Source organism: Arvicanthis niloticus, chromosome 24 (assembly GCF_011762505.2).
Source record: "Arvicanthis niloticus isolate mArvNil1 chromosome 24, mArvNil1.pat.X, whole genome shotgun sequence".
Taxonomy (NCBI): Eukaryota; Metazoa; Chordata; class Mammalia; order Rodentia; family Muridae; genus Arvicanthis; species Arvicanthis niloticus.
The window spans coordinates 9,269,049-9,295,789 of record NC_133432.1 but is presented as its reverse complement, the minus strand read 5'-3'; the positions used below and the strand labels follow the sequence as shown (position 1 = coordinate 9,295,789).

At 46.4% G+C, this 26,741-nt stretch overlaps 1 protein-coding gene across 3 annotated transcripts in view; it reads right to left on the bottom strand.

Moving 5' to 3' along the window:
* Positions 1-16,488, bottom strand: part of Med13l (mediator complex subunit 13L) — a 216,841-nt gene extending 200,353 nt beyond the window's left edge. For all 3 annotated transcript variants that reach the window (XM_076922605.1, XM_076922607.1, XM_076922606.1), the window contains exon 1: positions 16,352-16,488. In XM_076922605.1, coding sequence (XP_076778720.1) covers positions 16,352-16,423 — 72 coding nt within the window. In that variant the 5' untranslated portion in view covers positions 16,424-16,488. The remainder of the gene's footprint in view (positions 1-16,351) is intronic.
* Between the last annotated feature and the right edge of the window lie 10,253 nt (positions 16,489-26,741).

Here is a 26,741-nt window from a genome sequence, read left to right as displayed (position 1 = left end):
CTAATGCAGGCCAGAAACAAGAGGAAAGGGCCTTTGTAGAGATTAAACATTTTAAAAAGAAAACTCAAAAAAAATCTACATACCTGCATAATATTTATAAGAGCTTCATAATCTCACCAGAAATCAAAAATTCAAAATGTAAAATATTGAGATACATTTCCTCAAAGAAGCAAAACACAAACTGAGCAATTTCCAAGGTAGGTAAGAACAGAAAAAATGGGAAATATGCATTGTCTGTAGAAATGTAAACTGACATATGTTCTTAGTGGGGTCATGGTTGTATCTATCAAACGTAGTTTCTAACTATTGGTGCAGAAAAAGTGAAAGTGTCTTAATGTTGCTCATAATTGGTTAAGCAAACAACAGTACATTATCTTAGGAGAAAGGATGTTACTGTTAACAAAAGTAAGAGAAAGAAAAAGGCATCTCTCTCTCTCATACACACATACACACATACACACACAACAAAGTGAGATCACTGTGTCGTCCCGCACCCCCACATCTCTAATCTCTCTAAAAGTAAAGATCATCCCATCGAGCAAGCGTGAGAGTGTGGAGACTGGCACGGACTGAGGCACAGCCACGTCTCTGGGCGGCAGATATAAAGCTGGGTGGGCAAGGTGTCAGAGAACACAGCGAGACTCTACTACAGACACACACGTGGAACAAGCCACAGTCAGGATCAGAGCTCCTCTGCGGGCAGCAGGACGCGAGGGGCAGGGCAGGGCAGGGCAGGGCAGGGCAGGGCAGGGCAGGGCAGGGCAGGGCAGGGCAGGGCTGGGCGCTCATGCTGAGAATGACAGCTCACTGTACCTTCTAGCTCCTGTGTAACTCGTGTGTGCTATTTTAGAACCGTAGTAAGACAATCTGACTGCGTGTGCAGAAATGGAGATGTCCGTAAGAACTAGGGGAAGTCTGGAATAATACAAATGAAGATTCTGGTTGGTCTCTTCCTCAGGAGAGGAGGGCCTTCATGGTTTATGTTAGACACTTCCAAATTGCTTGACTCTGAGAGTAATTAAGTGATAGTTTATTTAATTTATAAAAGAGATTACTTTTCCATTAAACTCATGATTATGAGAACTGTACCACATGGAAAGTGTTAGTGAGCACAGCTGAATAAAGACTGCGTGGCTATGTGCACTGTGGCTCCACGCACTAGAAGCGCACGCTCAGTGAGGATGCGGTGCTGGGGAAGCCTCAGCACACACGGGGACTCAGACACACAGCATTTTTATCCTTTCCTGCGAGTTTTAGTTCATGAAAATATTTTGTATTTCATTATTCATTAGTACTACCTCACTTGGAGAGAAATTAAAGAAACATAACAAGGCAGGAGGGCCAGCTCGGGCTTCAGGGTAGCCAAGGGAATATCTGCCCACCTGGGAAGGCTGAGAGAATTCCCAGCCGTAGACAGCACACGCTGTGCCAGTAAGTGTACTCGAAACTACTGGAGAGGCCCCGCCCGCCCGCCCGCCCGCCCGCCATGCTGTGAGACTCCCTCAAAAGCTTCTCAAGTGCATATGTACATGTTAGTGCTTAACTGAGACCCAGAGTTGCCAAGTCACAGCACAGTAGTAACACAGAGGGCTCCAGAGCACAAGAAGGCAGGAGTGTGCTAAGAAAGGAAGAAGGGAGGGGCCCAAGGGCAAGAAGGGAGGGGAGGAGGGAGCAGAGAAGTAGGAAGTGAAATTCCCAAACATGAGGCAAAACTGACATGTAAAATGACACTCCAAATAACTATACAAAACTTGTCTAATCAAGCAGCCAAGTGCTAAGCTAAGGAAACAAAGACACTAGGAGTGAAGATGCAAAGTAATCAGAGCTAGAACAGGTGTACACACACACACACACACACACACACACACACACACACACTGCTTGTAGGCTCAAAGCTCTACAGAGGTGTATGAGAATGCAGGACGTCTATCCATCCTCCTATCAAAACTCCCATGGTCCTAAAGTGAACAGTGAGCCAGTACAAATAAAGCTCTCAGGAAGCATCACAGTGGGGAGGAGGGGGTGGGAGGTGACAGCGGCCTTTAATCCTAGTACTCAGGAGACAGAGGCAGGAGGATCTCTGAGTTCTAGGTTAGCCTGTCTTCAGACTGGGTTTCAGGACAGGCAGGGCTACAGAGTGAAAGGTATCTCAAAAACTGAGGGGAAAAGGAAAACAAACATCCCACAGCAGCTCCACGGTGAAAAGATGGACCTGCTTTCCCCCAGCTTAAGCCCTGCTCCCAGCAGAGGACTGGATACCCCTGCTGAGAAAGGACCAGGCTGCATGTGAGCATGCCTACCCCCTATTTCCTTTCTTCCTGTCAGGGCTACTCTGTGCCCATTTCTGATAACTGAATTTCCTGAGTTCTTCCTCTGCCAAAACAGTCTGACTCACACCTCCACACTCCACCACCATCCTCCCTGCCCACTCCACCCATCCAGCAATCCCCTTCTCTCCTACCTTCCCTTCCCTCTTTTCCCTCACCTCATAAATCTGTTTCTGGGACTAGGCTGCTCATAAACCCTGATGTCACAGGCACCCACTATCCCTTCATCAAGTACTGTTTCAGTTCTGTAAGGCTTGGGAATGCAAGGTCAGTAGATGCTTCCTATACCTGGACTCAAAGCATCAGTCTCCAGACTCTCGGGATGCAGTCAGCCGCCCTCCTCCCCCCACCCCCACCCCAAATGGCATAACCCACAATCTGTTCATCATTTGACCCTATAAAACTGCTCACCTTGTCCTGTCCCTTCTACCTCCAGAAATAGTACTGAATCCATTCCGTTTCCTCATTCCTGCTGGCTCTGCAGCTTTCTCACACCTAGAACCCTCTTAAGAGCAGTCCCTAGGCTAGGACACAGCCCTGTAAGAGACAGCCTATGTAGCATGTGTGAGGTCCTAGGCTTCATGCCACCCACCGCAGCGGCCACCACACACACACACACACACACACACACACACACACACAAAAGGAAAAAGGAAAATGAGCCCTTGTGATGCTTTATACATGTTTGGTCCAGGGAGTGGCACTACTGGAGGTGTGGCCTTGTTGGAGGAAGTGTGGGCGTGAGCTTTAAGACCCTCATTCTAGCTCCCTGGAAGCCAGTCTTCTCTTAGCTGCCTTCAGATGAAGAGGTAGAGCTCTCAGCTCTTCCTGCACCATGCCTGCCTGGATGCTGTCATGCTCCCACCTTGATGATAATGGACTGAACCTCTGATTCTGTAAGCCAGCCCCAATGAAATGTTGTCCTCATAAGAGTTGCCTTGGTCATGGTGTCTGCTCACGGCAGTAAACCCTAAGACAGCCCTTTCCCTCATTTTTTATGTCTCCTTTATCACAACCTCTATAAATTTCTCTTTAAAACATAAGTCTGACTATGTTGCTGTATCTCTAAAACTCTTTAAACTTCCTCCTAAAACACAGAATTTATACTCCAAGATCCTTCCCGTGATCCAACCCTCAAATGTTAGTCCTGTCTGCCATCAAATCAAAAGCAGATATTAAGTAAAGGTAAGTGAAGTATTTCCCGTGAGGTGTAGCAATGACGCTTTATAGATATACTATTTATACATGTGTATAGCTGACAACTTCACTCATCAAAACCTTACAGTAGTATCACCAAGCTCACGTTGTTGTTACACACAGCTAAATAAAGCTATATCACAGAACACTGACGCTCGGCTGGGCTGCTTCAAGTACATCTGTGCTCAGTGCCAATACTAAAGTCTAAGGCATTTTTAAAATAGGCATTAACATTTATCATTCAGAGCTCACAACTTTCTGGAAAATTTCAAGTCAGCTCTTTTGGATCTTAACAGTGCAGCACACCTACCTTGTGAGACACTTTGACAGCACACTTCAGTTCCTTTAAACTACAAATGCCCATCATAGTGAGTCTATGTGGACTGTAACTGGAGCTTACCACATAAATACCAACACAAGCCATTCATAATAATAATGTCATTAGAAAAGCCTCCAAATACAATCAAATTTATAAAATAAAAAAGTCGGTTCATTAGCTTTCACAGGCCAAAGCATGGGTGCTCACGCATCTACAAAGTAACTAAACGTTAAAGGATTCTACAGATTCCAAACAGTACCATCTGTCAGGAGGGGGCCAAGCCCAGTTTCACCATCAAAATGCCAAAACTAACAAAATATATTTTAAATATATATCTCAGGCACTTCATACACAACTAATGAATTGAGTCTGTCTCTCTGTTTCTGTCTCCCCCCGCCTCTCTCTCTCCTCTCTCTCCTCTCTCTCCTCTCTCCTCTCTCTCCTCTCTCTCTTTCTCTTCTCTCTCCTCTCTCTCCTCTCTCTCTCTCTCTCTCTCTCTCTCTCTCTCTCTCTCTCTCTCTGTGTGTGTGTGTGTGTGTGTGTGTGTGTAGGTCAGAGGATAACTTTTGGGTACAGAAGCTGGAAATCAAGTCATCAGATATGTATGGCAAGTGTCCTGAGCCCTGGCAACCTGATACTACTCGATCCATGTAAACGGCACCACCTTGGCTGATTTGGTTGGGTGCCTTAAACATTAAGAACCTGCAGTTTGAAACAGTAGGATAAATATGTTATTTAGCTATGTGCTCTGGCATAAATTCTAAATGATGAACGGCTCAGGTGACACATGAACTTGATTTTTTTTTTTTAGGTACTGCCATTAGCAAGATGGCTGTGTGGGTAAAGGCGTTTGCTGGCAAGTCTGGGGCCCTGAGTTCAATCCCCAGAACCATGGTGGAAGGAGAGACCTGACTCCTCCCAGTTCTTCACACCCCACTCACAGGTATGCAGGCACACACACAAAATAAATAAATGTGTTTTTATTTCAAAGTACCCACACCCTTGTTCAGAGTAATTATTGTGTAACTCAATTTCCTTAAAATATCTATTATTCTAGGATTAAATCCCATCTTTATAGGACTTCAATTCCATGTTTTGATAGGAAAAGCACTTTCAAAGAGAACTACACATATGCCCACATAACCACTAATACTGTCTAAAGCTGAGAAAATGTTCAATTTGGGGCATGGGGGTTATTTTTGTTTTGTTTTTAACAGGGTCTCAGCATGCCACGCTGACTGACCTGGACCTCACAGAAACCCACTGTACATCTGCCTCCCAGGGGTAAGCTCAAAGCTGTGCACCACCATGTACAGCACATGCCTTGTTTCTGATCGTACCTTACGATCCTTGTCTGCCCTCGGTTTTCACTCAGCATACAGGCCAACCACGGTCCACCTCCCTGAAAACAAAGGTCACTGCACCACTCACTCAGGGCTTGGGAGAGCAAAAAGTCCAGCAGGCCTAGAATTCATTGTATGCATGTACACACACACACACACACACACACACACACACACGCTCTCGAGCGCTTGCTCCCTCTATCTCGTGCTCTCTCTCTCTCTCTCTCTCTCTCTCTCTCTCTCTCTCTCTCTCTGTCTCTCTCTCTCACACACACACACATACACACTCACATGTAGACATAAGGACAACATGTAGGAGCCCATCTCCTCATTCCAGCTCCCTAGTCCACAGCAGGGATCCCTCAGTACTAACGCCCACAGCTGCACGCCAATGCCAAAGCCAAGTTCCCCTGGGTATTGTGCTCAAGCCCAAGATACTTATGAAAGAAAACCCTTGTTAAACCGGGTATAGTGGTACACAATTTTAATCCTAGCCCTGGGAAGCAGAGGCAAGCAGATCTTGGTGAGTTTTAAGTCAGCCTGGCCTACCTAATGAATTCCAGGACAGCCACAACTAAAACCCTGTGTCAGAAAGAAAGAAGGGAGGGAGGGAGGGAGGGAGGGAGGGAGGGAGGGAGGGAGGGAGGGAGATTGTTACAATGAACCACTATAACATGAAATGCAAGTTTTAGTGTCAATTTTAATAAATGGCAAAAGTTGTCCTATGTCCTTCACATACCTGTGACAGCCCTCCTCTTTTCTCTCTCCACACAAATAAACAAAATTCTAAAAGACAGAAATTTTTTTTGAGATTTTGTTTATTCAAAATAAAATCCAGTATCTAAGCTCTGGACCTGCACATTGGAGCTACAGGGAGCTGCCACCCTGCCCCCCTCCACACTAGGGCTCTCTCACTCTCCGTCCTTAATCTCTAAGAGGCCCCTTCACAGCCAGGCCAGTGGGGATTTTGCTAAACTACCAGATTATGTCTCTGCTTTTCCAGTTTCTCTGTTGCTCCTAAATCTACAAAAGCAATGCTCTTTCCAGTTCCTCAGGAACCCCGGATGCCTTAGCCATCCATCCATCAGGTCAGCAGGATACAGCCTACACCCTATGGTCACTGACCACTGAGGAGACTGACAGCAAAGCCTCACCCCCACCCCCGCCACTCAAGGCCCATGCCTGCCTTAAAAACTGTCATCACCCCATTGTTTACTTTCCTGTCAGAGGAAACAAATCTCAATGTCCACATAAAGCACACACCAGCACACACAGACTTAAACATACCCACAATAGCAGGGTCACTTCATGAGAAGTGATCGTCATACAGAAACTACCATGTAAAATGTGCAGAATCTGAAGGACGGTGGCTCACACAGCTCAAGAAGTCTGCTGTGCCTGTGAAAGACAGCAATCCTAGAAAGGCTCTTAAACACATATCTAACCCAATACCATTTAACACACCACTGTTCCTCAATCCATTCTCTCAATAGTTTCTACATCGTCTTGGATTATCTCCCGTTCTCATTTCATGTGCCATCTGCTCGTTTAAGACTTCACTTCTGTCCAGTCTCTGAAATATTTGTCACTTTAGTCATTAGCACTTTGCACAATGCAGCTCTGTCTCCTTAAAGTTCAGAGAGGGATTATTTTAGAAAACTCAAGATTATTTTAACATCACCGTTTCTTAATCTAAACTGGCCTGCCTACACTTCACATTTTCCACCTAATGAAAATTCCACTTCAGTAAGTTTTTATGCTGTTTTAAAAGGAAACCAAGAATCGGGGGCCATAAACTAGCCATTCTACAGGCCACCTCAGCAAAGTCTCCCAAGCTAACTCAAAAGTTGTGACCCCGAACCCCACACAACTCCCTTCTCACTCCCCAGCAGGCCCCAGCCTACCCTCACACACAACCCCAACCCCACCCCACCCCCACCCCCCCACCCACCACCCACCCCCCGGCCAGCACAGAGTTCCCCTCTGGTCTTCTGAATTTCAAGGCATCAGGCAGCCTGTGCAGCTCCCTCTGGGCCTGACATACAGCATCTCAGAAATTAAATCGTACATGTAGGTCTATTCCCCGTGCATCAGACCCTTAGCCCTCTGGTAAGTGCAAGCTAGATTTTAATCATTTCTGATGTACATTATTCCTAAATGAATTATACATGTCCTAAATTTCTCAAACACAGCATACAAAAAATTAACATTTCTAAATATTAGTTTACTGGCTATTCCATTCAATCTCACCCCCAAATCCCTTTCATCTCCTTGGGTCTCAGAAGTCCTCGTTTACCACAGAGAACAGCAAGCAAAAAGCCTGTCTATCAGATGGTCTAAGGACAGAAGAGCTAGAAGGTAAAGAAACCAAATCTTTTCACCTGAGAACATCACAAAACCTGCCAATGTTCTCAACATGTTAATGAAGGGTGCCACAGGGGAGAGCTAAGGAGGGAAGGCGCCCCCACCCCCAGCACTGCAGCTCAGTGTGCACACAGCACCAAGGCCTCTCCACACCCTCTCCTGGGCCTGGAGGGCAGGCCCCCTACTGGGGACACACTCCCACTGCCTGAGGCAAGGAGGTCAATAGAGCTTCTTCGCCACCAGAACAGACAGAAGCTAGGGGCAAGTGTTGTTGGATTCCACTGTGTGATAGTCCCAAGGGAAGAGCAGCAAAGCCAGTGTTGTCTAGCAGAGTCAGTAAGTGCGGCAGGAGACTGTGGGCAGCCAGCACCACCACTGGCCGATCCCAGGCAGGGAAGCCTTTTTTCCTAAGACAACTTAGAAATGAACCTTCTCTAATAGTTTGGAGCATAGAGCACACCTGCATGGTAATCTCCAGTTCTGACGGTATAGACATAGGCTATTCACAGTTAGCATGCCTAACATAAAGACTACAAATCTGTGCAGCCCTTCCTTCGTGACAAGAGAATGCTCTGAGGCCCTGCCCCGCTGTTAAATGAAAATCAGAAAGCAGGCGGACCTAGCTCCTCTCTTTTCAAAACACTACAGGGGAATCAACGGAGCAGACTAAACAGGATTTGGTGTTAAGAACAACAGTTTTTATCAGGTACTATTTTTGACATTCCCTAAGAACAATCTCAAAATGTTAATAGACTTCCTCTATTAAAGGTCAAAGGGCACCCTAGAGCTGCCACGGAAGAGCCAGAGTTCGATTCCTAGTCTCGCCAGTTATAGCTCAGAGCGGGTACAAAATCCTCCAGCACTTAAAACACATACACAGGGAAGTCCCAAGGGAGAAGAAAAGCCACATGCAAAGATGAATTCCAAGTCCCTCTTCTCACAGCTCACTTGTGAGGAAAGACCCAAGAACAGCATGGGCGGGACCAAGTCCATCTCCTTTTCCCTCAAAACTGGTCAAAGCTGAGGCCTCCCTTTCCCTGCCGAGTGCCACTCTCAAGCCCACAAGGTTAGATGCTTGAGGCCTTTCGACACACTCCTGAAGTCCCAGCACTCACGCAGAAGCCGGAGAAGCTCTGGGTCACATAGTAAGTTCTAGACTAGCCAGATTTACTGTGTCTAAAACAAAATGTACTCAGAATGGCTTTTTTTTTTTTTTTTTTTTTTTTTTTTTTTTTTGGTTTTTCGAGACAGGGTTTCTGTGTATCTCTGGTTGTCCTGGAACTCAGTCTGTAGACCAGGCTGGCCTTGAACTCAGAAATCTGCCTGCCTCTGCCTCCCAAGTGCTGGAATTAAAGGCGTGCGCCACCACTGCCTGGCCTCTGTATCTCCACTTAAGGTCACCGGTTGTGTCTAACCTGATTTGCCTAATTACTAGAAAAAAAGTAAACTCAACTCAAGCTTCTGGATTTCAGTTCACTGCCTATTGTACTGGACTCATGAAAAGTGACCTTGTGACTAAAGGCTGAGCAAAAGCCCCCTGCACAGCCTGCAGAACAAAAGCAAAGGACTCTGGGTCAAGGCCCAGACTTCACTCCCAAGGGTTACAAGCTTACAGTCCAGGGTATTGACAAGCCATGGTGCATTCACTAACAAAATTCCAACAACAGAGCTAAACATCTAAGTTATGTTATAGCCGTGTGTGTGTGTGTGTGTGTGTGTGTGTGTGTGTGTGTGTGTGTGTGTGAGAGAGAGAGAGAGAGAGACAGACAGACACAAGACACACACACACACACTATCTCTACTTAGCCTTCGCCATCCTGGAACTCTATATACACCAGGCTGGCCTCAAGCTCACAGAGATCCGCCCCCCCTCCCTCCTGAGGGGTAGAATTAAAGAAAGGTGTGAGCCAGCAGCCCAGCTCAAAGCTTTGTGGCAGCATTTTTCCAATCAGAATCCAAACAAGCGGCTAAGGACGCCTCCAGGATGAAGGACTTGCTTAACAGCAGGGAATGAATGCCGAAGTGCAGAGTGAAGCAAGACAATTGTGACAGGGTCACTGCCCTAAAAACCCTCTTCTACTCCTCAGAGGTATATCAAGACGCTGAACAACTAGTTCTACCTGTGGCAATCACGGAAAGCTTCAGAGAGGAGGTGATCCTCGAACAGATTTTAAAAGTGAGTAAGCCTGGTTTAGGGACTAGGGACAACTGTAGCCCCTAGCACTCGAGGCAGAGGCAGAGAGGCAGAGGCAAGCCTACCCAGAGCCCCCAAGTAAGCTCCAGCTACACAAGTTAGCCGTCTCAAATAATCATCTTCCTAAAGTTTTAATAAGCTGTTAGGGTGTCGCTTTAAAATTTTTCTACCAGTATTACAAAAATCTTGTTCACAATTATTTTACTTAAAACAAATGCTTTGTTTTGTTTTTTCAAATTTAAGACCAAATACTTAATGGCCAATTAGTGCTGTGACTTGGTACAAATTAAGAATAAATTATAACCAAAAGGATATAGAAAAAATTTACCCTTTATTCAATTGTGTACGATGAGAGGACCTGTGCGAGTGTGCACACACGCATGCACGTATCTCTATGTCTGTGTGTTAGAGGACAACTTCTGGGAGTTGGTTTTCTCCTCCTGTTGTATGGACGCTGGATGTGGAACTTGAGTCAAGTACCTTTGCCAACACCTCTAATTCAGTAATCTCAACACTCAAGGGGCCCAGGCAACTGGATTACCTTGAGTTTGAGGCCAGCCTAGTGAGTTCTTGGCCAGCCTGGGCTACAGGAATGAATGGAACCTTGTCTCAAAACTAATAAAAGGAAGAGAAGGGAGGTAGAGGGGAGGGAAGACAAGGAAAGAGTATGAATGTGTGAATAAAAAAGATGATCTACAAATTCCTTACTTACCACTTAAAGCTACAATATGAAAGTTTATGTACTCAGCCAGGAAGCCGCTTTAACACTACTGGAATTTCACTGCACTGAGAAGGGTACAAAATACAGAAAGCTGTATGCTTTACTAGCAGGTTTTCTGACTTCTGTCGCAAACCCCTCCCCCCCCCCCCCCAAAAAAAAGACTATCCTACCACAATTCCCCCAGAATGAGAAAACAAACAAACATTCAGCAACTTGCACACAATAAAATGGAGCAGGAGAGACAGCAGTGAAGGACCATTTGCTTTGAGAAAACTGGTTTCTCCCAATTTTCCTCTGGAAAGAAAGTAATCATCTTACGGGTTTCAGACTAGAATGCAAGTAGACTCTAAAAGGTACTTCACTGGCTCCAAAGAGACTTGTCCAGCAAGCATCACCCACACATGCACACCCAGAGAAGCAGGGCTTCCTGGTGGCAGCCACCCCAGCAGTGGGAAGGGGCAGTCTCCTTCCTCACTACTGCCTTACATACAGTACCACACAAGGCACAGTAAAACTCCCCAAAGCAACAGACATCAACTATTTAAGATGATTTCACAACTATTTTCAATCAACTAAAGCAAAGATAGAAAACTATGCTGCTGTATGTAAGTACCTATAACTAAAAAACTGGGCAAGCATGTGCATTTCATTCATGCAAATGAGTCTGAATTTACAATTCCTCATTTATGTTAATATTTACCAAGATTAATGGAATATCACCTCCCCAATGTAATGAAGTCAGTTCTCTCAACAGAACAAAGCTAACACTTTCAAATCTTTCAAATAAACACTGAAAGCATATAGCATAAAAGGGAATTATCTGAACGGGATCAGAAGGATGTGATCCAGCACTCAAGAAGGGAAAGTCAGACATTCCAATAACACAAACATTGAGTCTCTAATTCTAAAACTGTATGCGGGTCCTAAGAGGCAAATGCGTGTTAACTTGTTTTATATTTTTTGTTTTGCTGGGAGGGGAAGCTACTCCCACAGGCTATCTAATTCGCTATCTGATTAACTCCCCTGGCAATGCACTGAATGTTATTTCTTTGCAACAACAAAATTCTGTCTAAAATGACCAAACAGAGATCCTGGTGCACAGCACCATATGCACGCTACCCTGTGCACTCATACCGACTCGGGGCGTCTGAAAGCACACTAGTGGCAGTGCTGGAGTCTCTTCTCTGTGCTCCTAGTAAGTGGTTATAAAGCACAGGCCACCAGTCACACCTACCGTCCAACCACATTCTAATTTTCATAAGCTTTATCTAATCTCTGCACTGGCCAGCTCCTGTGAAATAAACATACCATCCTTTCCACAGGAATGCGAATCAGCACCTCTACTAGCTCAAGTGACAATATTACTATCTTCTCTTGAAAAACAAGTCAAAGGCTTCAAAACTACCTAGTCTATCTCTGAATCAAACTTTGATAGCTGAATTAATTCTTCATAAAACAGCATTTAGATAATCTGTAGCATCCCTGTGCACACCACACAGAGCTCCATGTCAATTCTGTCTTTATTCATCTCAGAGTATAGATCCTCAAAGTGTCTGAGGAATACAATTAGCCCACAATTAACTATGCTAAAGTAGCTAGTGAACAGAAAAGATCAATTTTCCATACTAATTAACATAAGCCACAACTATGAGCTGACAGTATTTAAAGAAATACCTTGAAAAACTGTTTTCAATATAAATCATCTAACATGTCCATGGCAAAATGACCAGAGTGCCTGCACACACTCTGACCACAGAAAGAACTGAATCCAGCCTGCTTCCCAGTGAGCGTGGCAAAGCTTCCAGTACATGGATCTCAGGTACACTGTTTCTCTTTAAATTATGAACTCATCACATGGACAAATGGCTCTTTAAAACGGTCCAGTAAACTGCTACACTATGCCTTAAATTGCTGTCTATTATGTACTTAAAAATATTTACTAGCAATTGGAGGTTAATATGGCAACCATTACCGGGTAGCAATTATTGCCATTAAAAAAATATAAATACTATAACGCCATGTGCTACTAACAACAAATGCTAAACAGAAAACACATTGGTATATTATAAATATTTTCATTTAAAAAAATGAACCATCATGAAAAAGATGCTTTAAATGTATGCTCATTTTAAATAATTAAATAATTTTAAATATTAAAACTGCAAACTGGGAAAAAAGACTCTGTGCAGTATCTGGGCACTCTGAAGCCTTGGCAAGTCTTTTTCCCTCATTTCCATTCCACACTCCTCCCCACTGGCTCCTAAGTTCCCAAGAGCTCAAGTTTTCAAGTTACAGCTACCTTCCTTTTCTTGGGGGGTAAAGAATGCCCGTAAGACAAAAGGAAATTATGTCTACAACAAATTACCCTAAAAGCTTCAGATACAAAATAAATGGTCCTCAGTAGTCCATTAAGTACTAATGGGTGTACACGTGTTTTAATTCAGTGAGGATTTGACAGCATTGCTCCATTACCTACAGTCAGGGAGGTTTTTAGCAAACCAGACATGAATGTGGAGCAAACATCTAAAACTTAGAAGTGTCCCCTCTGGTCCCAGTACACAGCATACTGAAGTCTAGCCTTAAGGGCCCGAAGTGGCTTTCTCCACATTATCTTAAAAGAAACACAAAGATACCCTGGGCAGGCATCTGAAACTATAAGGTGTCTCCCTTCAAGGGTGAGCTCAGGGCCACAAGATACACTGTTAGTTTCCAAAAATGAAGATTTAGCACACTTCACGTGATGGACAGCATGAGAAAAGTTCTGTGTCACAAAGGCCCATCCAGGCATGAATTTCCTACAGTGGCTACAAATCTCACAGTAGGAAGAGTGAGAAACAGCACAACGACCGATATCATACATCCAATGGCCTTTCACAGGTTAGGGTTGGGGGTGGAAACAGGACTCCAGGCAGTATCAGAAAACAAACTCAGTAAAAGACTAGGAACAAAAATCTTAAAGAGGCCTGACTGCTCAGTCAGCCTTCTGCTAAGCCCTGGCGATGGATGGCCTCGGGATCTCAGGAAGTAGTGGCCCACGGTTCCCTAAAGGCTTTGCTCCAGCTCACACTTCCATCCACGCTAACATGACCATGTGTGGGTAGTGTTCTAGAAGTGACTATTCTCCACTCAGAAACAAAACTGCAGACCAAACTGTTCAAAACTACAAACGTTAGGTACCTAGAGTTCTTCTGACACAAATCATGATTTTGAAAAGATGATGACTGTCTCTCCTTTGAAATCAACTATTCTCTACAGTGTTCTTTAGGCAATGTATTCTCAGTAAGAGAAGACATTGCTGCTGTGTGTGCTCTTCAGAAAAAAATTCTCAAGAGTCAGGAAAAAAAAAAAAGACTGTTGGCAGTTTGTTCTTGGTTTTGGTTTTCTGTGGGTCTCTTTTATATTTTTGGTTTTCTAAGAAATTTTAGGGCTGGAAAGATGGCTCAGGGGTTAAGAGCATTGGCTGATCCTCCAAAGGACCAGGGTTCAATCCCTATCACCTACCTACATGGCAGCTTACAGTGGTCTCTAGTTCCAACCCCAAAGAATCCAACACCCTCACACAAGCACACACGAAGGCAAGACAGCATCGAATAGAAAATAAAGATGAAGTTCTTCAAAATGAAACAGCATTTTCCACCTCCACGTATCAGGAAATATAAACATTCTACATTTTTAAAACCAATCTAAGCATTTCTGCATTTCAAAGGAGTTACTCAAAAAGTTAATTGTACTTTATATTCAAAAGTTATCTTCTTGGTTTAAAGATGTTGGGGGAGAAATACCAAGAATGCAGTCAAAATCAAAGTCCAGAATCTTCAACAAAGAATCTGCAACACCTCATCTGTACTGCATCCCTCCCTGGAGCTGAGAGTGCTGAGCTGTGCAGCCAGGCTTCCATTTGCCGGCACAACACACTGTATATAAATTAGCCACATGCACACAGCACTGCTACTCCGCAGGATGCATAGTAATGTGGGAGCTCTCCCGGGCTAACACGGGCTGACTTGCTAATTTTAATTACCTGTAAAAGTGTCACTACAGTCACCCAGTCGCCGAATTGGGGGAAAAAATTTAACTACCTTCTAGTCAATACATTTGCTCACCTATGAAGGTCCCTGAATCCTAATACTAAATGACAGACAGGGGAAGTGGGGGTGGGAGAGGTGGAAAAAGAGGCAGAAGTAGTTTTATCTTCACATCAAAAGATCAAAGGTAAATTACCACAGTGGTAAAAGGAAGAACCCCAACTTCTAACTGAATCTTGAAACTCAGCCTGGATAAAACTCGGGGTGAGCAGCAATCAGCCTGCTTACAAGAGTGGAAGCAGGGACTGTGTCACTCGGTCTTTGTAGGCCAAAATCATGCTTGATTTCTTTATCGGCATGAAAACAGAATGACACTTTTAAAGTTGGCAACAATTTCTATTTCTCCACTAGTCTCCAAGGGGAGAAAAAGCATCTATGCCACCCATAATTAAATGTAACTAATTACAATTTGAACACTAAATTATTTATCCAGTGTAAACAAGGACTGAGAGGAAATAAAGCTTCTATCTCCAGCAGGGGTTCCAGAAAATAATTTGCAATAAATGCATGCTCTCCAAAAGGCAGCACCCCCCCAAGCCCCTCCACACCAAAATTGGGCACACAAAATAAGTTGAGTTTTTAAGGCTAAATTAAATAGGCCGTTCAACCAATTTTCCAATTATATTCTACGCTTGAAACATAATTGCCTTACATCTGTTTACAAATCTTTGCTCAATATTTAAACAAATTCGTACTCTCCCGGGCACATAGCTCCACGGACAGTAACTCAGGCACAAAGCGCGTATTTAAAGACCACGCACTCCCATTATCAGTCTAAGCGCTGGGTTTAACAACGCGAATGTTTTCAGAGCTAGGTAATACGACCCAATAAAAAGCAAAGATGGCATTTACCACCAAATGTCACTGCCACCGCCAGGAAAAGAGTTGCTGGAGCCCTATACATTTTTAATTTCGATGAATCGAGCCGCCGTCGCCCGGTGCCAGGCTTCCAGAAGAACAATTGACACCCTAAATGGTTCGAGATTAAGGCAGGCGATGCACTTCCAAAGCAAAAGTTGTCAATTATCAGAGGCGAGAGCGGGAGAGAGGAGAGGTGAACAGATAAAAGCGATGTTATCAAATCGCCCAGCTTGTTGCTCGCACGCCTGTGTGTGTGTGTGTGTGTGTGTGTGTGTGTGTGTGTGTGTATTCCTTGTTAAGACAGAGAAAACAGTTTTTAAAGGCAGCGGAGGAGAGCGAGGAGCAGCAGCTTCCTCCACCTTCCGTGGGCTCGGAGCAATGGCTCTCCCGCTCTCCGGCGTAGTAAGCCCCGAGAGGCGGGCGGCCGTCCGTGTTTACAACCGCGCGAGCTCAGGCTGCCAGAGTCCTCTCCCTGACACCATCGCCTCCCATCAACTGTTTTCGGGCGAAATCGCAGGTGTCGTTGGAATTAAAAAAAAAAAAAAAAAAAGAGGAGGGGGGAGGAAGAGAGAAAGAAAGAAAAATTCAGAAGGCAGACCCGGGCGAGCGGCCGATCCGATCTGGGGAGAGAGAGAGCGAGAGAGAGGACGAGCCTGCAGATCACCCGCGCCGGCGGCTGCACAAGGCAGACAAGCCTTCCACATTTCGGGAAGGAGGAGGGAAAAAAAAAAAAAAAAAAGAGGGGGAAGGGGAGGGGGTGTGATTGCCACGGAGGTGGGCGCTCCGAGCGCGCCCCGGCGTCCGCAGCGCCCCGACTTCCCCACGCACGTCCACGCCGGGCGCCGCGCTCGCCGACGCCGCGCCAGGGCTCCGGGAGGAGAAAGTTGCGCGGCGGGGAGGTCGCGCCCCCCAAATCCCGGGCCCCCGCCCCGCCACTCACCAGCGAGAAGAGGTTGGAGTGACAATCCTCCAGGCTCGCCCCGTTCGCCACCCAGTTCGCCGCGGCGGTCATGGTCCTCCGCGAGCCCGGCCGCCAGAGCGGGGCATGTCGGAGCGGGCCGGGCCGGGCCGGGCGGCGGCTCGCGGGCACCGGGGCACGAGGCCCGCGCGGGAGGCCCGAGGGCGGCGGCGGCGGCGGCGGCGGGGGGCGCGGCGCGGCAACGCCGCCCGCCTCTGTCGCGCAGGGCCGCCGCCTCCGCCTCCGCCTCGCCGCCTGGTCGGCCGCCTTGTTTATCTCCAGCCGGCGGGCGACTCGCCCTCGGCCGCGCCGGCGCGTGAGGCACGCGAGCCCCGCAGCCGCCCCGAGCCGCCGCCGCCGCCGCCGCCGCCGCCGCGCGAGCCCGCGAAGGGGGGGGTGCGGACGAAGCCAGCGGGCGACCCCGGCAGCCGAGCGCCGTCCCCTCCTTCCTCTTCCTCCCCACCCCCCCCTCCTCCCCAGTCGGCCGCGCTTCTCCTCCCTCCCCGGGCTCGCTCGCTCTGACAGCAATGGCGGCCGCCGACCGCGGCTCGGCCCGCCATTGGCTGCGGCGCGTCACGTGACGGGCGCCGGCCGCGCGGGGGGCGGGGGAGGGGCCGCGGCGGCGGCGGCGGCGGCGGCGGCACTGGCTCGCGGGAGGCGCTGCTGAGCCGAGCGCGAGCCCTCTCGGAGCGGGGACGGGAGCCAGGGAGGGAAGAGAAAGAGGTGCGGGCGGCCGTGGGACGCCGGGGCTGCGTGGACGCCCCGCCCTGGGCGCGGGCGCGCGTCTTGGCGCGGCCCGAGGAGGCCGCGGCTTCCCCGGCGCGGCCTCCGAGCCTCGGTTGCTGCTCGGGCCTGAGGCTCGGCGTTGGGCCGGCCCGGCCTGTCCGAGCGAGCGGAGGAGCGTCTCCTCGGAACCTGGCGCCCGCCTGCCCGCCCGCCGGCCGCAGCGCACCGGGCGGAGGAGTAGGACTCGGAGACACAAAGGCAAAGCGAGGCGCTTGCCCGGGGTCGCGGGATTCGAACCCGGGCCTCGGGGAGCCAGGGCTCGGGGGCTCGCTGCCGACCGAGCGCCGAGCGCTGAGCTCCTAAAGCAGCCGTGCTTCTTGGAGCCCTTTGCGCCCACCGTGTGCGAACACGCAGGCATTCCTCGCATAGACGATCCCAGCGCTCTTAGGTGCCACATTCACACTGGGCTGTACGTGGGGGAGCAGGCCCTTCCTCCAACTCCAAGCGGGCAATAGTTAGCATTCCTTCTTCAGAGTAATTGGGGTTGGGAGAAATGCTGATACCGGGAGGCTGCCTTCCGGGAGTTTTCGGCCCCAAAATACAGAAAGGGAGAAAGTTGTCTTGAAAAGAGATAGAATTAGCGGGTGTGGTGGGCATGGCTATAATCTCAGCACTTAGAGGCAGGCGTGTATCTCTGTAGACCAGCCTGGTCTACATACTGTCTCAAAGAAACAAAGGAAGAGTAAAACGCTGGAGAGAGTGGTGGGAGGGAGATGAAGGGGGCACGAATCTGACATACCAATGGAGCTTTGAAACTACCACAGACCTTTAACCCTGGAACAAAAGTGGCTTATACGCATAGGTCACCTCACCGAGTCCTCAGAAACCCCTTAGTGGGCTAGTCAGACGGATAGTGTAGACTCCCCAAGGTCCCAGTTACTAAGTAGCTCAACTCTGGAAAGGATGCCAGGAGCTGGCTTTGCTACACCTCGCTGTGACCCTGCCCGACAAAGTTTAACTGTGCCTCATTTTCTCATCTGTCCAAAGCAAATCCTAATTGCTGACCTGCTGACCCTCAAGCCGAAGTCACACATTTCTGTTACGATGCTATTGAGGGGAGCGTTACAAGGGGGATGCCCGACACTTTATGCACACATGTTATGTTCCTGAGACCTGAGCAGTCAGATGCCCATCACACATAGGCTGCAGCCTACTAGCTGGTCACAGTCTAAGCTACTTAGAGGGGAAAGGAAAAGGGAAGTGACAGGGTGCAGCACAGGAGCAAAACCAAACAGAAATGAACAAAAAACAGTTTACACATTAGGAATGGTAGCATCTTATTTTAAAAAAAATGCTCAACTTTATATATTGCTAGGACCAAATACTTGTGTTCCACTCACAATTCGTGTTGAAACCCTACAAAGGACAGTTTTTCGACGTGGTAATGAGTACGTGGCTGGAGCCCTTGTCTTGAGATCAGTGCCCTCAGAAGAGATACAGAAAAGCTTGAGTTTCCCCCTTTGCCATAGGAAGTCATTGCCAGGAAGGAGGCTGTAACTGGATCAAAATGGGTCGATGCCTTGGCCTTGGTCTTCCCAGCTTCCAAAACTGTATACATAAATTTCTGTTTTTTTTTTTTTAATGTCATTTAGTCTACCGAAATTTAGTTAACCCAAGCAGTTCAGACAGACTCAGGTATACCAGAAGGAAATCTGAAATGAGCTTCAGACTGCCCGGATCAGGTCTTCCACATGCAGAAGGAAGCAGAAGCCTTAAGTAGTAAGGACAGGGATATAAAGTGGCATCATAGCTTCGGGGATCCAGGCAAGGGTTATCCTCCGGGGCTGGAGAGATGGCTCAGTGGCTAAGAGCACTTGTTGCTCTTACAGAGGACCCAAGTTCAGTTCCCAGCACCCATAACCTTCTGAAACTCCAGTTCCAGGGGATCCAGCCTCCTCTTCTGCCTTCCACAAACAAGCACACGTACATGTTGATAAATATATGTGCCGGGCAGTGATGGCGCACGCCTTTAATCCCAGCACTTGAGAGGCAGAGACAGGCAGATTTCTGAGTTCGAGGCCATCCTGGTCTACAGAGTGAGTTCCAGGACAGCCAGGACTACACAGAGAAACCCTATCTAGAAAAACCAATATATATATATATATATATATATATATATATATATATATATATATATATATGTATATATACACACATGTATATATACATATATGTGTGTGTGTGTATATAAATATATATTATATATGTTTCCATATATATGGAAGCAAAAACACAATAAATTTCAAAGAATTTTTAATAAATAACAAAGAATTATAGACATTTACAATGGGTACACTCTTTGGCCCCAGTAACCCTCCTTAGAGAAATTCAGACACATATACAGGTGTATAAAGGCTTGGAATGTAACTAGTATGAATTGTTGTGTTGTCTGCAGGGCAGAAACTGGAATCGATTGTGTGTGTGCAGCCATCAGGGTATAGCTAACAAAATCATTTCATTCCATGCAGCCATTAAAAATAATGAGTTGGCGCCATGCGTTCTCAATGAGAACAACCCAAAGTGTGGTGGATTAACTGAGATAGCCCTGGAAGGTTACCATGACACTACTTGTAACATCAGCCGCCTCTAGGGAAGGGAGCTGGGGCACTGAGAGGGATGGGGTGGAGAGGGGAGTCAGCTTTCACTTTTTTTTTTTCTTTCTCCTTTTAAAATACAAAACGTGCATATCACCTATCTGTTCCACAATAACAGTAATAAACAACAGAAGTCAATCCATAAATAAAATTGAAAACACAGCAGTGGGAGGCACCGTGAAAGCAACTTGAAAAGCAAAATAAAGCTGAACGCGGTGGAACAACCCTCCGACAGGAGAGAGCCAAAGGGGAAGGCTCCTGAGTTTGGGCCCAGCCTGGGGTACACTGTAAGACTTTATCTCAAAACTATGAGCGGGAGACCGGTGGAAGGGAGAGGAGGAGAGACTGGGCGAAGTGTAAGCAAAACTCGGAGGTTTCTTGTCTGTAGTACTCAGGGCCCCAGGCTAGAAGCTCTGCCAGTGAGCATCCAGGTGACAGGTATTCAGAACCAGAGCCCCAAGCCCCCGAAAAACCGTGCACTGTGCACTGTGCGACAGTCTGTTTTCTCGGATCAGCCACTCAGCATCTCTAAGCCTCAGTTTCTTGCGGTCTCTCCCTGGCGGCAGCCGGCAGCCGGGTAACCTTCAGGTCAGTCGTACCTGGGAACTCCTTGGCCTCTCTGCACAGCTGAGATTGCTGATAAAGATCCTCAGAGTTCTTACTCAATAGAGAAAGCACTGGGAGTTGGTGGCTAAGCTCTGGAGATAAGATAAACACAAAGCAAAACAAAAGTCAGAGTCAGGCCCCCTGGGAAGTAGCAGGGAGCCAGGCTGGGACTTGCAGTCAGTTCCTTAGGTGCAAGAACCGCATCTGTGCCTAGTGACTTCGTTTCCTCACTTACAAGTCTTGCTACACAGGCAGGAAATAAAAGTCCCACTGTGTGCAGAGCTCTCGGGTCTCGTTCTGAGAGGGCCAAATCAGTTCCCTTTCACCGTTACGAAACATTGTAGCAGAGAAAATGGAAGCAAACACAGGACCAGAGAGAGCAAGCTTCTGTTAGAAAGAGAACGGAAGGAAGCTGCTGCTTCTGCAGTGTGGGGAAAGAGTAGCAACACTTGTGAGCCTCAGGGCACCTGGGCTCCAATTCCCAGCTATGCCTGTCCCTAGCTGTGCAGCCCTGCGAGGGTCACTTAACCCTGTGACCTGCCTTTCTTCCCAAGTGCTCCGTGTCCCAGAATGATAACTCCACTCCAGGAAAGCACTTCTCACAGTGCGAGCTCCCCAGGCAGTAATCAATAAGTTACAATCACCAGCCACTTGTCCATCCTTGGACAAGGGAAGGTGTCATCCAGTCACTTTCTATGGAGATTGTTGGTTTGTTTTTGTTTTGTGTGGTTTTTCTCCCTTTACCGTTCCTTTCTTAGATTATTTGGCAAACTGTGGGAGAAGCAGAACGCTCACTCCTGACTCCGGTAAATGTGGCTGTGTAGATGTAATACTCCAGACTGGGGAGATGGCATAATGTATAAAGTGGATGCTGGCCAAACACAAATACCTGAATCAGAAGCCACAGAATGCACAGAAAGGCCAAGTCACCTACACACCTGTACCTATATGCTAACAGGTAGGGGTAGAGCAGGCATGTCCCCAGAGTATGATAGCCATCCAGTTTAGCCAATTAAGGCAGTTTAGGCTCAATGAGAGAATATCTCAAAAATAAAAACAAACAAAAAAAACCCCCAAACATATGGAGAATAATAGGAAAGGGCTTACAATGTTTGCCTCTGCAAGCATGTGCACACATGTGCATGCATGCCCATAAACACATCTGCACAAATACACACACATGTGCATGCACTGTATACACACTGAAAATAAGAATCTGAAAGCCTACTCCTAGGCTGGAGAGATAGCTCAGCAGTTAAGAGCACTTGCTGGTCGGGCAGAAGAATCTAGTCCAGTTCCCAGCACCTACACAGAAGCTCACAACTGCCTGTGACTCAGCTCTAGCGGGATCCAACACCCTCTTCTGGTCTCTAGAGGCAACTGCACTCACATGTGCATATACTCACACACATACACAAGAAATAAAAACAAGCCTTTTAAAAATCAAACTCACCAACCCCCAGAAAGAAAATACCAACCTTTGCATCTCACTAAGATATCCAAAGCTGATGCCCTGCTAGGAATCTGGGCTGTCTCTCTTTCTTTGTACCCAGACCAACCAACCCAACTTCAAGATACATTTCTTTCTTTCTTTTTTTCCTAAGGTCTAGGGTTTTATTTTGTTTTGTTTTACTTTTTGAGAAAAGAGGATCATGGGCCATATACTATTTGACAGTCTGCTTTTTCCTCCCATTTCATTATGTATTACAAATACATCTCCACACCTATATATCTGCATCTAACTCCCTGTTTTGTTAGTTATGTGATGTCTCATAGAATACCTGGGCCATAATTTATCCAATTATTCCCCTGTTCCGGAATGTTCAGTGAGGTTTCCAGGTTTCCCCCACACACACTTTAAATAAAGGGCATCATAAATATACTTATCTATATAACTTATCTATATATCCTTACATACTGACATTTTTATTTCTGCAGAATCAAGTTCCCCAAAAACAATTGCCTTTTTACTGTTAATAAATGTGTGTTTTTATTTTTCATAAATACAGCCAGGAAGCTGGGGGGCATGGCTCAGAAACAGAGCACTTGCCTAGAATACGAAAGGTCCTGGGTTCAGTCCCCAACATTGCAGAAAAAGAAAGATGGCACACACACACACACACACACACACACGGATGGATAATAATATCAACAAATAAGATATAGTGTAAGAATAAATAAATGCATAGAAGATATGGCTTGTTGTGTAGCACTTGGGAAGCCTTGGGTTCATGCCCCAGTATCCCATAAACTAGTAATGGTGGTACACGTCTAAAATCTCAGTACTCTTCAACAGTAGAGGTGGGTAGCAGTAGATACAGACTGAAGTACATCCTCAGTTACATTGTGAGTTTGAGGCTAGCCCAGGCTACATGACACCCTGCCTCAAAAATAAAGAATGGAATCAGTGGATGGTAAACAAGGCCAGAAGACTTTCCCACAGAGGTGGTAGCAGTCCACGCTGCCTGCAGCAATACGAGGGTGGGGGTGTGGAACCTACAGATCCTCGAAGCCCTGCCAGCCTCTGTGTGGTGCCAAGCTTTCTGATTTTTGCCAACCTGAGGAAAACTGGCCCCACTGTTTGAGTGTGCTCTCCCAGAATTGAAGTGAGGCTGATCTCTCTCAACCTCTCTTGGCCACCATGGCTGTTCACAGTTCCTTGGGGGTCACTGGCTGTTGGGGACAGCAGCTCAGAGCAGCAGAGGCTCCAGGGAGCCCTGTGATGGGATCTCTGTGGTGGCTGTGGCTGCTCTTTGGCATTGAAGTCTGACACGGACAAGGCAATTTGATGACACCACTCCAAAAAAGTCTCTAACCTGCCCCCCTCCGACCCCATTGCATGAGGTAGTTTTTATGCCTCAACTTCTGTAATTCGATTTAAAGGTCCTGGGTTCAATCCCCAACTCTGCAGGAAAAGAAAGAGCTGGCAAGATGGTGCACATGCGCGCACACACACACACACACACACAGAGGGATGGATAATACTATCAAATAAGAGATAGTGTAAGAATAAATAAATGCATAAATAAATAAAGGCTGTGGCATGAGTTAACCTTCCTAAAATGGCCTTATGCTGCGACCCTTTAATATGGTTCCTTATGTTGTGGTGATCCCCCCTCCCTAAAATTACTTCATTGCTGCTTCATAGCTGAAATTTTGCTACCGTTATGAGTCATAATATAAATATCCAGAAATGCAGGATATCTGATATGTGACCCTTGTGAAAGGATTATCCAATCTCCCCAAAAGCATCGAGACTCAAAAGGTTGAAAACCGATCAAACTATGGTACCCTGGGCAACAAGAGCTTTGCTCATGACCAGGAGAGATTTCCTAATTCTCTCAACCTCTCAAAGACTGATGGAGTCAAAGCTTATGGGACTCAGGAGTGAACCTTAGAGTTAGTTGGTTCAAGTACCAGCTGTACCACCTAGAACTCTGTCTGACATCTCTGTGTTTCTGCTTCCTCACTGCTAAAGCGAGGGCATACACACGTGTGCCTATCAGACCTACTGTGTGCACTCATCGAGCTGTGGCACATAGTGGGTGCTCATTAAATGTCAGCTATTAACACAAAATCTTGGGGCTCCCTTTTAAATTAAAATCAAATGTAGTCAATTCCAGCTCCAATAAATTCTGTCAAAGATATAATTTAGTAATGAATTGAGTTGTTAAAAATTGTACACAGGGGATGGAGAAATGGATCCGAGGTTAAGAGCACTTGCTGCTCTTGCAGAGGAACTGGGTTCAATTCCCAATAACCCTATCAGGCCCCTCTCAGCCATCTATAATGCTAGTTACAGTAGCTCTGAGGCCCTCTTCTGGCCTCGAGGAGCACTGCATCCATATGGTGCAATACACTGAGGCACATATATACACATACATAAAATAAATAATTGTAGATTTTTTTTTTTTTTTTTTTTGGTTTTTTTGAGGCAGGGTTTCTCTGTGTAGCCTTGGCTGTCCTGGAACTCACTCGGTAGACCAGGCTGGCCTCGAACTCAGAAATCCGCCTGCCTCTGCCTCCCAAGTGCTGGGATCAAAGGCGTGTGCCACCACTGCCCGGCATAATTGTAGATTTTTAATTGCAATGGCAGTAACTGAATTTTATGGCATCCTACCTGTTCTGGCTAATTTTATGTCAGCTTGACTCAAGCTAGAGTCATCTGAGAGGAGGGAGCCTCAGCTGAAAAAAATACCTCTAAAATATCAGGCTAAAAGGGGTTAAGAGAGGAGATGGCTCAAGGGTTAAGAGGACTGGTTACTCTTCCAGAGGACCTGGGTTCATAGTCCCAGTACCCACATGCCAGCTCACAACTGTCGGTAACTCCTGTTACATGGGATCTGACACGCTCACACAGATGTATACATGCAGTCAAAACACCAATGTATATAAAATTAAAATAAATAGTTTTTTTTTTTTTAATCAGGCTGAAGGCAAACCTGTGGGGCATTTTCCTAATTAGTGATTGATGGTGCAAGGTGGGGGTACCCCATTGTGAGTGGTGCCATTGCTCGGCAGGTGATCCTGGTTCTACAGGAGAGCAGACTGATCTATCATTATGGATTATTATAATCTACTGATGGAAATTATCTATGTAAATGTTGATGAAAACATAATAATAGTACTTATCTGAAGTTGTTGAAATTAAAGAACATAATACATATAAAATAATAATTTGGCGCAAGAAAGCAAGCTGAGCAAGCCATGGGGAGCAAGCCAGTCAGCAGCACCCCTCCATGGCCTCTGCATCAGCTCCTGCCTCCAGGTTCCTGCCCTGCGTGAGTTCCTGTCCTGACTTCCTTTGAAGAACAGTGATGTGGAAGTGTGAGCCAAGTAAACCCTTTCTTCCCCAAGGTGCTTTTGGTCATGGTGTTTGGCACAACACTAGCAACCCTAAATAATACGTTTCCTTTACTTTTTTGAGATAGGGTCTCACGGTGTAGCCCTGGCTGGCCTGGAACTCACCGTGTCAATTGGGTTGACCTCAAACTCACAGAAATTCACTTGCCTCTGCCTCCTAAGCAAGTAGCCCAGTATGTATATATACATATATATGTGTGTGCGTGTGTGTATATATATATCAATATACAAATAAACACATATATAATTAAATGTACACATTTAGCACACATAGGAGCACAACACACACACACACACACACACACACACACACAGAGATAAAGCTGTTTTAGAGTAGCCCTAGCTATTCTGGAACTCACTTTGTAAACCACACGCTGGCCTCAAACTCACAGAGGACTGCCTGCCTTTGCCTCCCAAGTGCTGGGATTAAAGGCAAGCAAATGAACAACAACAAAAAAATTTTGTATGCGTATTAAGATTCTAGAGAGATGGCTCAGCAGTTAAGAGCACCAGCTGCTCAGCAGAGGTCTTGATTGGTACCCAGCACCCACATGGTGTCTCACAACTGCCTGTAACTCCATCCTTCTTCTCATTTAAGAGGTTGTGCATATACATACATTCAGGCAACACACTTAAATAAATAAATAATTTGTTAAAGTGTTGAACTGACATGGTGATGCACACCTATAATCTCAACAACACTCAAGAGGTAGAGACAGGAGATTCAGAAGTTAAAGTTCATCTTTGACTACATAGTGAGTTCCAGGCCAGCCTGGGCTACATGAAGCAAACAAACAAACAACAAAAACAAAGGCGAGCCTTGGCCGTGGTGGCACACGCCTTTAATCCCAGCACTTGGGAGGCAGAGGCAGGCGAATTTCTGAGTTCGAGGCCAGCCTGGTCTACAGAGTGAGTTCCAGGACAGCCAGGACTACACAGAGAAACCCTGTCTCGAAAAAACAACAACAATAACAAAAAAAAAAAAAAAAAAAAAAACCCAAAAAACAAGAAACCAAAGGCAAGAGTAGACACACACACACACACACACACACACACACACACACAGAGAGAGAGAGAGAGAGAGAGAGAGAGAGAGAGAGAGAGAATGAGAATTCACTAGTCACTCAAAAACTTTTCCTGTCTAGATTACACAAGCGTGAGTTTGAGGCTCATGAGGGAACTCCGTCTGCCCAGATGGCCCAGAGCCAGGCTACACTCTGGAAGGAGTGATGCCAACTGCCCCCACAGCCCTGCCAGCACACCTTGCCTGCTACACTTCTATGTTATAGGCCAGGCCCCAGTGGAAGCAGCCAGGCTCCTGGTAGTTGCTATAAAAAAAAAAAAAAAAAAAAAAAAAAAAAAAAAAAAAAAAAAAAAAAAAAGACAGCCATCTTTCTCCTGTTGCCCGGAGTGGTCCAGACAGGTGGGCAGGTAAACTAATCTCCCACACTTGCTGATCGTGCCCTGGAGCGCTCACCTCCAAGTCTTAGCAATGTTAGACAAAAATCAAAAGCCACCTCCCC